The sequence below is a fragment of the Aethalodelphis obliquidens genome, unplaced genomic scaffold (assembly GCF_003676395.1).
Source record: "Aethalodelphis obliquidens isolate GAN/ISIS:26980383/991018 unplaced genomic scaffold, ASM367639v1 scaffold33, whole genome shotgun sequence".
Lineage (NCBI taxonomy): Eukaryota > Metazoa > Chordata > Mammalia > Artiodactyla > Delphinidae > Aethalodelphis > Aethalodelphis obliquidens.
In genome coordinates, this window is record NW_020837977.1 from 10,004,756 (window position 1) to 10,021,510 (window position 16,755).

Here is a 16,755-nt window from a genome sequence, read left to right on the forward strand (position 1 = left end):
GGCCAATACTTCCTCCCCTGCTTTTCACCACAAATAATGACAGGAGGAGGAGTTACGCATCTGAGCGTACGATAAGGACACTCAGAACATTCTAGGGTACACAGGTTTCTGGCTGACTATTAGACACTGGGGTGGGTCCTACTCACACACAGTTATAGACATGACAGGGACCCATGGAGAGCCTACTGCCATTGCTGAGCAGACAGCTAATGAGGCAGAAAGGAGCTATGATTGGAGCTTCCAGAGGAGTCAATGTCAACCAGGGAAAAGTCAGCAAGCCAGAAATAGCTGAGTCGTTTCAGCACTAGTCACCCCGAATCACTTCTGAGCTACAGGCACGGGGAGCTGGGTCTCGGGTCCAGCAAGGTCATTTACTCAAAAGCACATGGGGTTTGAATCTTTAACTACGATTCGTTAAAGCTGATAATTTTCAAAAGGCTGCGAAAGGAGAAGGATGTCAGTCCCTAAGCAAACCTTCTAACAGTAAAATCAAGAAAAGCCTTGACCATGAGAACGTGTATCAGAAATAATGTGCTGTTTGCTGGCTTTATGACTCTTCTTTGGTTCTGATTCTTTACGGCCAGTAGATGAACGTTGGCCTCTGGCTCCTTATGCACTCAGATCTCACCTGGCTGAAATGTCCCTGATGTTGCTGTCCCCGTGGCACCCTTCTCTCAGGGCTCCCCTCTCCCAGGAGAGACACTGTAGAGTCTGAGGGTTCAGAAAGAACTAGAAGTCGCCTGGCCCACCTGCCCATCAATGCAGTTACCTGGCCACCTCCTGGGCACCTCTCTGGTGAGGCAGAGGAAATGCTGCTACATAATTGATGGAAACCCTGCGTATTCCTGCATCAGGCCTTTGCTGGTCCTCGATCTACCTGGAGAGCAGTGAGTCCTCACAGCATTACGGACATCTTTTGAAACTGGCCTCCCCTAATGGCTATTCTGGAGGGTCCACTCCCACTGGATTACTGAATAATTGCCCACGGAGTCTCTGTTCTGAGTCAGGGTCCCCCTCCATGCAGGATTAGATGATGGAGTGACTCTCCTCAGGGAGGTGCCTCAGGGCCACGAGTGCTGTCTAAGAACTTGGTTCTTTCTAGGTGGCTGAGCCTCAGAGTTGGGGAGGAATCCATCCCTGGGCCTACGGAAGAGGAACACGTATGGAAGAGCTACACGAGATGTTAGTCAAGGGAAAAGAAAATATTTCCTACCCATTAGAGTAAAAATCAAGCACTGAATCTGACGCCAGATGTAGTGAAGTACAAGAAAAGCCAAGAGTGCTAGGCAGATTGCTAACTCCTGCGAGAGAACAAGAAGAAAGCTTCACTGATATTATCACAAATAATATTTTTCAACATCATTTAGATAGATTTTTCATTTTCATTTGGGACGTTCTCCTATTTCGGGTTATTATCGTATTACTGTTTTCAGAAAACAGCTCCTCCTGACTCAACTTCCACTAAATATGTAAGGAACCCCATAAACTTTCTAGAAATAAAGTTCCCATCAATTTTCTAGAAAACTTTCTACTCCATTTTTTTAAACCTAAAAACAACCACAAAAGGTTTCCTTACACCAAACGTTTAGTTTTGTCATTTTTCATCTGTGAAAATAAATACATGGCACAAAAGCATGTTCATCTGTGAATTTTCCAAAAATCATTTCCAATTGTTACCTCATGGAAATCGAGGTTCACTTGAGCAGATAGTCAAGAGACTAATTTTATGATTTCTGAAAAAAATGCTATTTGTTGTTCGTAATCACCTGATGACCCAAGAGCACAGAACGCAAGCATATTTCTCTGCCAGCCCCGTGTCTGGGCAACACTCACACGCACATGTCACGTAAGAATACTCATGGGTATGGAGTAACCATGAACATTCTTCTGTGTGAAGAAACTGTGCAAGATTTCTTCTATGGAATCTTTGAGCCATGCAAACATCTAACCCAGCGTTAGGGAGAAGACGTGGACTTCAAACTTGCATTATAAAAAGAAAAAAAGAGGTATTTAATGACCCTTTAAAAAATTCCAAAGGAAGAAAATCTGTGCTTTTCTTCTCCCAGGAGCACATGCTTAGGAAGCCCCAGTTTAATTAAGCCAAGACTAACTTTGCCCAGCTGTCACTGGCACACTCCCAGACCCATTAATCAGGTTATTTTTTCCAGAGTGGACACAGAACTCAACTGAAACGTGTTCCTTGGGGGTTGTTGGGAGTGACACAAAAGCAGGTGATTAGTCTTTGGAAGCTCAAGGAGGATGCAGAAAAGGCCGAGCAAGGTCAGGTGGCCTTTGCAGAGGGGAGCTAGGGACACCAGCCAGTCACTGCAGACGAGCCACTTTCACCTGCAGGCCTAAGGGCCGGGCTCGCTTGCATCCCTCCCCTGGGAAGCCAGGTGTGAGGTCGCCACGCAGGAGCAGAGTGAGGTCAAATTTGTGTTTCTTGTGTTTCATGTAAGGCTTAGAGAAACAAGCCAACACGCGGCGGGGAGGTGGGGATGAGTTGTTTCTGTTTTTCCCAAGGCCCTGGGTTCTCTCTGCCCCTTTGGAAGCCCTTCCTTCTTGCTGTCATCCCGGCTGGACCCCGGGGCGGCACGGCGGGGTAGCATTCAGACACCAGAGCATCGACACTAACCTGAGAAGTAGCCGCAGGTGAGCTAGTTTCCTTACCACTCACTGCTGCCCTCTCACTGGCTGCGGCTTCTGCCCCTTCTGCCTTCCGCACATTCGGATCCTCAGAACCTGAAGGCCCTACGTGCCCCAGACCTTCGCTCCCTGGGGTGGAAGGTGGGTTTGTGGTGGTTTTCCGCGTTTGGCCTTTATACCAACTAGGGTAAAACAAGGGATCCGCAGTGTCCGTTGCTGCAGGGACTGGAGTTTCAGACTCTGTGGTCTGCTGAGAGCCAGTGAGTACCACCTCCCCCTTCATAGGACAGATACATTCAAAAGTAAAAAAAAAAAAAAAAAGAAGAAGAAGAAGAAAAAAAAAGGCAGTTGATTTTAGTTCCCTTGCGGTTTGAAAACTCATAGGTCTCTGCGCAGTGCCCGATCTAGTGCAGGTTTCAGCTCACCCCACCCTCCGCAAGCACTAAAGGCAAGAATGCAGCTAGCGGCCCTCTGTCTCGGCATCTGCACGTGCCCCCTCTTCTTTTCTGGGCTTGTCTTTCAATATAGATGGTGGCCTGGGCAGGCAGAGAGCAGAAGCCTGAAACAAAGGTTGCTGATAGAATATCAGATATGGGAGAAAGGGCAAATTATTGACAGGCATTCATTTATTTTTATGTTATATGTGGGCCCCCAAAACCTCTTTTCTAAAACCAAAAATTGATCAAACCCAACTCTCATTTAGTTACCATACCACTTTCGATTTCCGTGCAATTGGTATACCCAGAATTTCAAGATTCTAGGAACTATAAATAGTATTTTAGCCCAGTTTCCTATGGAGACAGAGAGCATAGGATATAATTCCATCTCTGAGTTCCCTCTCTGAGGTTTTATTGCTATAGATAATTCCGATCCACTTTGAAACCAGGACTTGTTTTTCTTTTTAATGCATCTTCATTGTCTACAAACTCAACAGGTTGGGATCTGTCTGCTAAAGGTGTCATGCAGTCAGTACAGAGGCTTGAACACCAAACAGTGACATCTTAGAAACATAACGTCAGTCAATCAAGTACAGTATCTGGGATGAGCTAATTTCCTAAGAAATTTTTAAAAACAATTCTGTCAACACATAATCTCATCAAATGACAAATACACAGAAAACTAAGCTTCATCTATTTGCTCATGGAACAAAAGCTATAGTTCTGTTTCAGGGTAAGCAACAGGGACATAAACTAGCACGGGTTCTCTGTGTAGTTCCTTTATTACCTACAGAAAATTCAAAGTTCCGAAAGTATAACCATTTTTATTTCTCAACCTATATCCTACATCTGTACTCAATCCTCATGATATCAGCTCTCTGTGAACTACCTTGTTACACACACACACACAATTTCCAAAGAGTGCCTCAGATTTGAGGGTGTCATTGGTGAGAAAATCATGTGAAACTAAGTCTTGCCAACCAGTTATAACCACAGAGAACCTGCTGAATCACCTAGAGGACTTTCTCCCTGACACTGCGACTGCCCTGAAATCTTTTGTCTTCCACATACTAGTGTCTGGCATAGAGTTTCCTTTCCTTGCGGTAGAATAAATTGTTCAGGCTGTTCAGCAAGGAAGCACGCATGCATGGCCTGTAAGAAGGAGCTCAGGAACGGTTACCTGTGTCACCGGGGCATCCGCAGCGGGTGGCAGGGCTGGGGGAGACTCTGGGGCAGCCTGGAGCTCTGAGGTGGGCGGACGGGACTCCAGACCTTTCTCTGGGGTTTCATCTCCTCCTGATGACTCTGTTCGAACATTTTCCGCCTCTTCCACTTCTACTACCTCTTCTCCCTCTCCCTCCCCTTCTTCTCCTTCTTCTTCTTCATCTTCTGGTAAGGCAATGCATTTTCATATCGTTACGATTACCACTGCGGCCACGAAAAACACTACTGACCACTATTTATAGCTCAGATTAAGGTCAGGGCTGGGGAAATCCTGTCCATCAGACACTTAACTGTAGCCGGAGTACGCCACGGGCGGGGGTGGGGGCTCACACTTCTGATTAAATGTGGACAAATGTGAGAAAGGTTCCAATCATCACCATCCTCCTTGTTCCCCTCGCCAGTACAGAGCCCTGTCCTCACCACCGTGCACCATCCACCTGACCCCGGAGGCTGTCCCCATTTTTATCATGCTCTGTCACATTCGCAAGCTCCCGGAGGGCTGGGACCGTCACTTATTTATCTCTGTCAAATTAAATGGAAACACAACTCTCTTCCCTATGTCAGAAAACACCGGCCCTGTTTAATTTATCACATTCTTTGTTCAGTGAATGCTGCCTTTTGCCACAGTTAACGCCACGACTCTTTTCTTAACCAACTGATCTTAGTATTTCCTCAGGCGATATTAATGAGAGACGATATTAAGGATTTTTTAAAAAAGATTCATCCTGAAGATTTGCTTCTAAAGTTCTATCTGTGGGCACTGATACAAGTTTATGGCATTATAGTGGTCGAGCCAAGGAATCTCATCATCTAAATGGGCTCCTCTTTTCAACTCTTTCATCAGGATCAATTTCCAAGCATGGCACTTCTAGGCCAAATGATAGGGATGTGTTTAGAACTCATTGAGTGCATCTGATCACATAGCCTCAGTTTTATTTCCAGGTGTGACTTACTCTATGACCCATTGCTTTTCTTGCCCTCTAGAGTTTAACTGAAAGTGCTACAATGTCTAATCCTAGTGTCTACTATGTTTTATTTATATCTCATCCTTAACCTTGCACCTGATGACACTTCCCATTATTATCATTATGGCTCGCACCTTGTGCAGGGTTGAAGTCGAGATAGTACCATCACCATCGATTATTAAATATTTGACAACCCAGAGTTAAATACCTAATACCAGAATTATAATAAGCACTGTGATAATGCAAAGCTAAATAAACACCGTCAACAAACTATATGATTCTGTCATGAAATCGAGCTTCACGTTGGATTATGATCCTTGTAAAGTTGTCGACATCCATTGGGGAGATGATCCTGCATCCCCCTTTCCTCCCACTGAACCCATCTGACGCTTTCACACACCTGCAATTTTGGCCAAATGGTCACAAGAATAACAAACCTCTGTAAAAATCAATTTCGCGTATTACTTTTTCTTCTCTACTGAGGTTGACTGCAAAGTGGTTCATGTTCTCATAACCATGTTCTATTTTCTCCATCTGAAATGCCTTCGATGCTTCAGAAATTCTGCAACAAAGACAAGTTGCCACTTTCTGTCACTGTGTAAAGTTTGATAGCCTTGGGTAAAAATGAAAAGTATACTTTTTTTCATGAAATGAAAACTACTTACTTTTGTAACAGGGTTTTGGCATTCTGTGGAAGCAAACGAAAGACAAGCCTACTTAAATTCATTTCATCAAAGACGGTGTTGAGATTTAATTCTTTCCTTTGCTGACTCTGAACATCTCATAGCTTAGTTTCTAAGTGCTGTAAAGAACTGCTGTTTTATACCAGAACCCTTTCATATTTAAGCAATGCCATGGTCCCTTAAATATATGCTTATGAAATAGTTTAAACAGATGGAGATATAAGCACATATATTTTGGTTGAGAAGATAGATCAAAATGAGATGTACAGAAAATAGCGAAAATGTGATGACAGCTTTTCAGGATCATCTCCCCACCGTCTTGGTTTGTTTCCTCAGGGGGCAAAGGGGTACTTACCTGCAGAAACACTGCCATTTCCGGCTCATCCATGAACTGTATTCCTGACTCAACCAACTTTGACACGTTCTCCAAATGGTCAGAGTACTTTTTGATGAGAGCACGGACATGTTCCAGCTTCTCCTCTTGGGTTCGGGTGATGACTTGGGTCATTTCGTTCTTCCTCTCCTCCAAGATGCCATACAGGTAATCAAACTTCTCACAAAGTTCCTGTTTCTGTTTTCTGCAGCATTCCTGTTAGTTGGGTTAGCTAATGTTAGAAAGTGTTCAAAAGAGTGTCTATCTGGAGAAATCACCTGGACATTTCAGGAGAAAAGAAAATTTACTTGCGTAGGATATTTTTTTCTTTTCCCTTAGCCTGTCCCTTAGGTATACATACCCACTGTGTTGATGTGTTGGAAATCCCATTTTTATCATATTTGATACTTAGACCGTCCCAAATCAATCAAATTGGCTAAATAGATGGATGATTTTTTGTTTTTTGGGCCGTATCACATGGTTTGTGGGATCTTAGTTCCCCGACCAGGGATTGAACCCGGGCCACGGCAGTGAAAGCGCCGAGTCCTAACCACTGAACCACCAGGGAATTCCCTGATGATTTTTCAGTCTTCTGTTCTTTATAAGTGGAGAATTTCACAGAAATTAGGACAGATTTGGTTTTAAATTATATATTTTCTTTGGAATGAGTATATGTGTGTATTTGGAAAAAACCATGGTACTTCCTGATTAGTACCCTTCAGACTCTCTCTGCTCCATCTACATTGCTGTTGTCCTAGTTTCAGTCCTGGAGCTGAAGGATGTCGATTCTGGAGCTTCCCAATGGCCTCTGTATCTGGGGTTCCCTCCTTCAAGTCAGCTCACACACTGTAGCCAAATTCGTTTTCCTGGCGTACAGTGCTGCTTCTTTACTATGACTCCCCACTGCTCAAAGAATAACATTTAACTTCATAACTAGCTTTCAAGCCTGTCCATGACCTGTGTCCACCTTTCCTTCATAATATTCTACTATCCTCCATCACATATCCTGTGTCCAGCAAAAAATGAACCACTCGCTTTCTTTGCTCGTGCTCTCCCCTCTGTTTAGAATGTTTTTCCCCAATTCACAGTTGCAAACTCTAAGCAATCTTAAAAGACACTGTTGACATACCGCTTCTTCCATAAAGAATCTCGATGACTGAATGTCATCTTTTAATCCTCTGAAATCCTATAATGGTTACTACGTATGGCATATACCTGTAGCCACCAGGTCCTCTATGTATCCAGTACTGTCCAGGAGAGGGAAATACTGGATCTAGTCTTTGATTCCTGGAGAGAAGGTTTGCATGTGAGGTCAGACTTCTGCACTTGCATTGTGTGGCTGAAGCATCTCCCATTCCATCCAGCTCCCTTTACTCTGAATCCATGTTTAAGCCCTAATTAACTTTCCAGTTGGCCTTGTCATTGGCCTTTTGGTTTTCCAAGTTCCAGTAAGCTTGGTGTGTGTGTGTGTGTGTGTAGGCCAATTTCCTTGGACCCGACCATCTCTGGGTCCAAGACCTTTACAACTTAGAGCAGGTTTTGAGCCATAATGATCCAACCTAGGTCTCCTGCCTGGTAGGGGCTTCTTGTGAATCCAGCCATTTATCTCTGACATCTCCGACCTTTTTGTTTGTTTGTTTGTTTTTTGTGGTACGCGGGCCTCTCACTGCTGTGGCCTCTCCCGTTGCGGAGCACAGGCTCCGGACGCGCAGGCTCAGCGGCCATGGCTCACGGGGCCAGCCGCTCCGCGGCATGCGGGATCTTCCCGGATCAGGGCATGAACCCGCGTCCCCTGCATCGGCAGGCAGACTCTCAACCACTGCGCCACCAGGGAAGCCCTGACATCTCTGACCTTTGTATGACCCTTATTACATGTTTTTTCATTTTAGTAAACATTGATGTCTTTGATGTCATGTGTCACTTTCTTCCTTTCTTAAATATCTAAACTATGGTCTCCTTGAGGATAGAATCTGGGTCTGCCTAGGACACATACCACTTTGGATAGTAGATCCTCAGTAAATCTCCATTGAATAGATTCTTTTTAATGATGTTTTATCTTCCCACAATTTATCTACTATTCTCAGAGTAAGCAGGGGAGGATGACCCAAACCAAATTGTTGATTATGAAGATACTCCTCAAATGTGCAAGAAATACATCCCTCACCCTATTGCCTCCTTTGGATGCAGTCAATTCTCATCACAGTTTCCAACCAATTATAATTATAATGCACAAAGGAGAGCCAATGGTTCAAATTATTTTATTAGTGAATAATAGCTATTGCTGTCATCCACCCATCCTTTCATTCATTTAACAAACAGTTCTTAAGTGGGACATTTGTGTCAACCACTATCCAGGGCTCTGGTGATCCAACAATGAATTAAACATAGTTCTTGTTCTCAAGGAGCTCACAGTTTACTTAATGGGAAAGACTATGGGCCAGTAGTAATAGTAATACGACCTAGTAGCCTGAAAAATCAAACTATGTTAGAGATTCATACCAGGTTTTATAGAAGCATAGAGGTGGGGCCTTAATCAACCCTCTGTGTGGGCGGGGACCATTTGAGGGGAGCAGGGAGGGGTTGCCTCAGAAAACACTTCTTAGAGGAAGTGGTGCCCGAGTTTGGCCATAAAGGATGAGTAAGAGCAGAGGAAGTACAGGGAGGTGATGAAAATGCTTGTGGTCTCGGCAGTTGTCAAAGTAATAGGACAAGGGCCCACGCAGCATGTCCAGACATGGAAATTGCTGGACTTGCCAAATTTCCATCCATTTTTTAGCCATTTAGCTTGAGATTTGGACCATTATGAGGCCTAGGAACTGTAGCCTCTTAGTATCTTCCCAATCAAAATTTCTTCCATTGTAGTACTTACTGTTCTAAGCTTACAGGCAACCATGTGCCCACCGCATTTCTCAAATATGCCTTTGATGTCCAGAAGCTCTGCTGTTTTCTGTGATCATACATTGGTTTCTAGCTTATTTTTCTAAAACAAATTGTGCACTTGAAACATTTATAATGAATACTATATTAAGATGTATTATTGGTAGAATATCTTTGTTTCATAAAAGTTTTCTTCTATATGATTTAATATGTGTGACCATTCAAGCCTATGAAAGCCAATGATTTGCAGTGAGAGCGATGTGAAGTCAAGTGTCACAGCTAGTATATTCTCTTAAGTCAAATAAAAATTAGATCACTTATTTCAGCCATCTAAAATTTACTTAGTGGTTTAAACAGGAAAACTACTTTATTCTTATATTATTTTGAATTCCAAGTATTATTTTATTTCTACTCTTTTTTAATGATTTGTACTATATTGAAGTTTAATAAAATTACTGTCCTTTTAATAGCAACTGTCATTTGCTTATACTTTACAGTGTAGGAAATACTACCCCATGCGTAGTATATGCTTAATTATTATTACATGACTACATGGTGTGTAAAGCACTTATAATGTTACCTGGCACATAGTAGGTACTATGTCAGTGTTTGTTAAATTTAGATTCAATTTTCCTTCATTTGAGCCATTCAACTGTAGAATTTTCAAGCTTCACGGACTACCAGAAGTAACCTCCAAACTAACCATTTCGCCTGTGTGGAGACTGAAACTCGGCAGCGTTAAGTCACTTTCTCAAGCCATTTACTGTTGGTGCCTGGTATAGAGCCAAGGTCTCTGAACTCCTGGGTCGTGGCCACTCCCACCACACAGTTGTAATATACTCTAAAGTAACTTGGAAAAAAAAATGTGTGACCCGCTTATGTACTGAATATATACCTTTTAACAAATCTACCGTGCTGAAAGTAGGCTTTTAAAGGCAAGAATCCTCAAATTGTTTCAGAAATATAGTCATTATAATTCTTTCAGCAAAATTCACTAAGTGCTTACTGTGTATCAGGCATTATAAGATCTCAGAGCTGGCCATACTTTCCCAGTGTTCAGGGGGATGGTAGAAAAATGATGGTATTTTCTAATTTCTAACAGAAAAAAACACTTGTGTTTTTTCTCTTGCTGAACTTGCCTTTAATATAATTCTATGCAAAATATGTAAGAGTTGGACAACTCTGTTTCTGAAAGAGGAAAAATGCATGCTCCTTTTCTGGAATTATGAAATTGGTACTTTGGTACTTTCAAACTTTTAGAAATTCACTTAAGATGTTCAGGTTAACCTAATGTCAGATTAGAATGAAAAAACAGAAATACTCCATGAAATTGAAATTCTTCTATTTTTCACGCATACTCTTTGAGGTAGAAGCAATACACAAGATACTAACATGGTCACCCTTCAATCTTTCTAGGCTAGGAGACCTTCAGAATTGCGGTGAAAGTCAGTGAATTTCAAACAGCTCAGTTTATCAACTTGTCCTCTGAGGTAATTAGGGAACAGGTGTATATGCTATAAGAAAAAAACAAAAACAAAAAAACACACTCTCAGAGGCCAACTTGCTACTGACAGTGACTGATTACTCTGATATCAGTACCTACTGTGCCTTTGTAAGTGTGGACCTGAAATGCTTTTAACAGAGTCTTTCTAGCAACATAAAAATGGAATGGAAAAAACGTGGACCTCTGCATCATCAAAACCTCTTCAGAGAGTACACTTTAAAGGATGATTGTTGCCTGCAAAAGAATGATAGCAACCGTGTTTATCTCTTCTGCACAAAAACTTCCTCACCTCAGAGATTTCTCCTTGCTTTTATCATCCTTTCATTTATTTGAGTAAAAAGGCATGTATCTTTAAGCCCAGTTCCAGGCTGTGTACCTCCCCCCATTTCTCTGTATACTAATTGAATCAACATCTATACATTCTGAACTTTCAAGTTTATTTTTTCAAATATTGTCCATTTTATTCCTTTTGATGCCTGTAGTTCCTATGTCCCCTCTATGTGGGGTGTGGTGTTGGATGTGTGTGTGTGTGTGTGTGTGTATGCACACACGTGTTTCTGCATGAGTGTGTTTAGCAATTGAAGTAACTTCCATCATAAATGCAATGGTGTTGGCCTCCAAGTATACTGTGATGCAGAGCCTCTGACTGCAACATGACCTTCCTCCTGGGGCTGCCAATACAGTTATGTTTATATTTATTTATGTAGAAGAACAAATTAAACTTGTCTGTAATACTTTAATGGAAATAAAATCCATCCCATCTCTAGGGAGAACCCAGTATGGAGGCAATATACCAAAAAGGGGTGATTTTATAAAAGGAAGACTAGTTTGCCCACATTGAAATGGTAAAATGATGACAGGTAGAATATTTGTTTCTAACCAATACCATAATATCTGGATGAAAAGAAAAACATTGAGTAGTCATTTGGTTGTTTCCTTAGAAGTGAGTAGATAACCTTCAATATTTACCTTAAAAACATTGTTTAGATGTTGCCTTTGTAGAAATGTTAAAATTGACAGATTCTAATTTTTAGCCATCCTTATATTTTAGTGGCAATAAGAAAAAATAAGATACATGACTGCAAAGAGAAGTTTTCATGGAAAAAAATCAGCAATAGATGATCATATACTAAAGAGTAGATAGCCTGCCAAGCAAAGCACCGTTATGAGGTTTTATCATTAGATTTTCAGTGGTTCACCCTTTCCCCAGGCACTTATTACTCTTTGAAAACAATCTTGTTATTTGTTTGCCTTATTGTCTAACTCCTCTACTGGAATAAAACCTTCTTAAGGGAAGGAACATTTTCTGTTTATCTCATCTTTATCTATTTCCCGGCATTACATGTGCAGAATATGGCATATTCTGCATGTATGTTTGAACGACTGGATGAATGAATGATATATGAATTGTATTTAGGAATAGTCAGCCCTCACTCACAAGTTCCTACTTTGTTCTGTTCCCAAGACATAGGTATTTAAGTGGATACTCCAAACCTCTTCTTTCAACACTCAAAAGAAAACAGCAAAAAATAGCTAGGCAACTTCAGGGAAGACATTTAACTCAGGACAGTTTTTTTTTTAATGTGTACAAGAAGGGATGGGATTGGATGATTGCTAAGGTCCCTTCCCACTCTACAGTTTCAAGGCTCTACAACTTCAGGTAAATGTGGAGTTATTTGGAGCCTTTAGACTATAAAGTGCCTCTTTATATATGTAAAATGCCTTTTTCCACCCATGGCGAGTTTCAGAGTGGTCATCACAGCACTGAGATGTGAATTACACATCCTAGCCCAGCAATGTCAGTCCCAGGTTTGGAATGTGCCAAGGCCACCACAGGAAACCTAAGACAATTGTGACCACTGCTCTTACCATGTAAGGAGCATAGCTCTGTGACCAAAATAGAGCTGAAGATAAGCTCTGAGTCCCATCACTTGTCAGTGAGCAACTGTGGCTCTACTGGGCCCATTCATATCTACACCACATTCCTCAACTTTTGAGACACCCTTGTTCAAAACAGCAGCTCTGGGTCTGGAAGGGCCCACTCAGCTTCATTTGACATATGGTACTTCAAAATTCCCTTCATTAAACCAAACAGGGTTTCCTTCCCTTTCCCCTCAACACCCCTCTCCCCCCGCAAAAAATCAGACAGTAGATTAATAATATTAAAGAAAGAACTATATTAAGGTAGGAAGATTCTCCTGAGGAATTCAAGTCCAACCCTTCATTGGTAAAGCCCAATTCCAATCACGAGCACATGACAGAAGCCCCATGAGCGCAGACTAGGGTGAGAACCCAGGTCTCTGACAGGCTGCCCTAGAAAAGGGGCAGACAAATTAGAAAAATATCATCCCTCAAGGCACACAGACTGGAGTTCAGCCCCGCCCCCATCCACTCAGTGTCTCTGTGCAGGGCTTAGTGGAAGAACTCTATTCAATGGCCATGGGTCTCAGGACTCCCAAACTTATGCTCTTTTCCACCAAGTTGCATTACCACCCACTTCGTGTTAGAAGAATAACTGTGTTATAACTTATGGCATTTCAATTCTTATTCCTGGGTTTCTTGGTATTAGGGGTTCTCTGGACTAGTCCAGATCATTTAGAATATCCTTGAGAAATCCTCTGAAGGCTGAGGGTCAGGTGAGCCTGCGCTGACTTGAGCCCCATGGTGCAGCGAAAGCATGAGACCAGACCAAGGCAAGCTGAGCAGCTGTTTCATTCACTGCCGTCTGCTGTTGGATAATCAGCATGTTTCCTGGAAGGGGCTCAGCCTCCCTTTGTTGCCAGTATCTCGAGTTATCACAAAGCCTCAAAGAATAGAGCTAATATCTGCTTCCATTCATTTTCGATCTTTCCCACTGCAGGGAGTTGCTTCACCCGGCCATCATAATTGACCAAGACCTTGAGGTCTTATTCCAACACCATTTAAAAGATGCTCCAGATGCTCCAGTGGTTCAAACAATTATTAGCATCATTAGATTACGTGTACTCTTTCCAAGCTGAGAGTGACAGCAACACAAGGTGACACTTACGGAGCCCCCAGCATGTGCCTCTTAGTCATCACCGCAGCACTGTGAAGGTTTATTAACCCCCCTGTACCACTGAGGGAGTTGAGGGACGGGGAGAGGAAGTAACTTGACCAAGGTCATATCATTAAGTGGCAGAGCCGAAATTCAAACTCTGAAATCTGTTCTTTAAGCATATGTCATAATTCTGGCATGCTTTATAGGATGATTCTTACTCTAGTCATACTTCATATTTGTAACTGCATGGACAACGTCTCAAAGCTGTTTGGTTAAAATCATTGATTTGGAAATATAATGGATTTGTTGTCATTGCAAAATCATTGGAGGGTTTTATTAAAGGTGCCGTTTTTCAGATACTGGAAAATGCTCAAGATCAAATAGTTATGATTCAGCTTCAGCTGTTTCCCCTAGACGGACGTCCACGCAGAACAACATTATTTCTAGGCCGATCTGCCTCGGGACGGCTAGTGTGAGTAGCCTTCTCTCTTGGGTTTCCAGTGACCTAGGATAAGCGCCATTTGGAAAGACTACAAGAGGGAGGTTACGTTTTCTAGGGATGAGGAATGAAAGTCAAGCACGTTTTTCTGGAAGCAGAGAGCTCCCGAGGCAGTGCAATTCTCCACCCCCGACCAGCAGTCCCCCTACTCTGTCCCAACCCATCCCAGAACAGCTCCAGGCCTGGAGAGGCAAGTGTAGCTTTAGATCTTGCTGGGCTCGTCTAGAACAGCCCAGAAGGCCCTCCAACAACCTGCAATCACAAGCTCTGAGAACGTTTCAGGCTGAGCCACCTCGGTCAGGAGGGCTAAGAAGACTGCAGGTTCCTCCATCCCCCATCGGCCCACAGCAAAGAGGGAATGCCACTCCTCCCCAGCTCAGTTCAAATTCCCTTTTGTGACTGCGATCCGTCTCAAAGCCACTCTCATCATCAATGCAAACTCACATCAACTGCACACATTGTGTTTAAAGGATCACAAGGAGTCCCCAGCGTGATTTATCCCAAGCTCAGCGGCTCTCCAGGGCTGATCCCGGGCCGGCTGCCTGCCCAGGCCAGCCCTGCAAGACATTACATGATTAGGGACAAAATTAGACATTTGCAAGGGCAGGTGTCAGGGCCCCGAGTGGGAGGCCATGTAATTAGGGAAGGATAGTGCCCACCCCAGGGGCTGCTCCATTTCCTGTCCCTATGGAGCTCTTCACCAATCAGAAAAGAGAATTCTTCAAAAACAGCTCCCCACCCCCTGGCTGGGAGCCGCCGATGGCTTCTCGGAAAATGTTTCCAGGCAGGTGATGAGCAGAGCCACAAAGGGAAACAACCACCCCAGGCAGGACAGGAGACACAGGAGCTCTGTGACCCTGACCCCTGGTACAGAATTCACCTGCTTGGCAAGGTAGACCTCAGTGCACTTCACTGCCCTGCCCTGGTGCTTGGCCTGCTGATAGGACCCTGGCTCTGAGGGAGGCCACATAAGTGATTCCAGGTGCACGATGGGGCCATTTATAGCTGTGTCTCTGTCCTCAGGGCCTCTTCAAATGGAGGGTGTTTGCATCAAGTAGGAATCATAAAATCAGAGACCTGGGGGGGGGGCGGGCTCTGAGCCAATCCCTATGTTTCCAGGTGAGCCACTTAAACTGATCTGAAAGAACTGTGCTTATCTGAGCCCTATTCATTCATGTATCCTTTCTTTTATTGGTTATTTTACAAATCTCAGGCTTCCTTTAGAAAAATGTGAAATACAGGCATATATAAGGAAGGCCTTGAAAATCACCTGTCATTCCACTATTCCCTGCTCTTACACTTTTGGTTTCTGGCATGTTTTCCCCCTATGAATACAGACATTCTGTCCTGTTTATATACCACGTCTTCATCTTATTTCCTTAAGTTAAAATCCCAGGGGTGAATGAAATGCGTAAAGGGGATGGACTCCTCCTGACAATTTGCTGACTCATCTTGAAGCCTCCTGGGGGAAAATTACACAGCTTCCTCTGGGGAACTGTGAAAATACTCGTAAAAGTGTGTACATTGGACCAATGTTTTTATCAGTAACAATAGGGGTTGTAATCCTGACCTTCACTCTCAGGAAGTTCTTTCTGATATCTACAGTTAATCCCTTCTGCGGGCTTAACTTCAAACCTGTTCCTTCTTGTCTTGTTCTCAATGAAAGAACAAACAGCTGCTTCCCACTGTGCCCCTGACAGGCCTCCAGGAAGAAAACCTGTTGTCAAGTCTCTCCTCGCCCTCTGTGTCCTCCGGTGCTGCCTAAATGGAGCAGAGCCCTTTGCATTTGCTCAGGGCCCAGCGTGCCGCACAGGACTTTTGTCGTTTGTGTTCTCCAGCCTCAACGTCCCCGACAGAAAGCCTGTTCCCCTGACAGAGGACTCTGATGAAGGTGCGAGCAGAGACCAGCATAGAGATGACCTCACTTGTCCACAAGCAACACATTCCTATTTATACACTCGAGACTCAGTGTGGTACCACACTGAGTGCTGATTCATGGCCTAATGATTAAGTTGTATTTGGCCTTTACTGTGAATACGTAAAAAGAAAAAAAGTTTATATTGTCCATTTCAGAATCTCTTCGATCTCTTCAAGAGAAAACTGTCCTTCTATAAATGGATTCCAGATCCATCATGAATCTTTTCAGGAATGTGAGTATGGGGAAGAGAGGAGACTGACTTTAATGATGTGTGAATCTAAAAGGAGATGATTTTGGCCAACATCTTGAAGTCATCATCTAGGAACTGGCCTTTGGCTTTTGATAGAATTTGCCTTTCAAGCGATAAAATGGTAAGATTAGAGCATTTATCAGGCACTCACCATATGCCAGGCGCTAGGCTAAGCACTGTGTTTATGCTTACTTAACTCCTCACGGTTAACTCTATAAAACGGGTACTTTGCCCTGTTTTTCCAGGAGAAAACTGAAGGAATGAATGTACTTGTGAATGGATCTTAAAACATAACGTTTAGTTTAAAAAAAGTAAGAAGCAGAATGAGAAGAACAACAAAATACCATTTATAAAATTAAA

At 43.0% G+C, this 16,755-nt stretch overlaps 1 protein-coding gene across 3 annotated transcripts in view; it reads right to left on the reverse strand.

Annotated features, from left to right (window-relative positions):
• Positions 1–16,755, reverse strand: part of TRIM55 (tripartite motif containing 55) — a 41,902-nt gene that overhangs the window by 14,228 nt on the left and 10,919 nt on the right. Inside the window, exons 5-9 of one of the 3 annotated variants that reach the window (XM_027127866.1) lie at positions 6,311–6,544; positions 5,938–5,960; positions 5,710–5,834; positions 4,264–4,472; positions 2,636–2,923 (exon numbers count right to left, since the gene is read on the reverse strand). The exons of 1 other annotated variant lie outside the window; for it this stretch is intronic. In XM_027127866.1, coding sequence (XP_026983667.1) covers positions 2,636–2,923; positions 4,264–4,472; positions 5,710–5,834; positions 5,938–5,960; positions 6,311–6,544 — 879 coding nt within the window. The remainder of the gene's footprint in view (positions 1–2,635; positions 2,924–4,263; positions 4,473–5,709; positions 5,835–5,937; positions 5,961–6,310; positions 6,545–16,755) is intronic. One more of the 3 variants, XM_027127867.1, reaches the window with a different exon arrangement.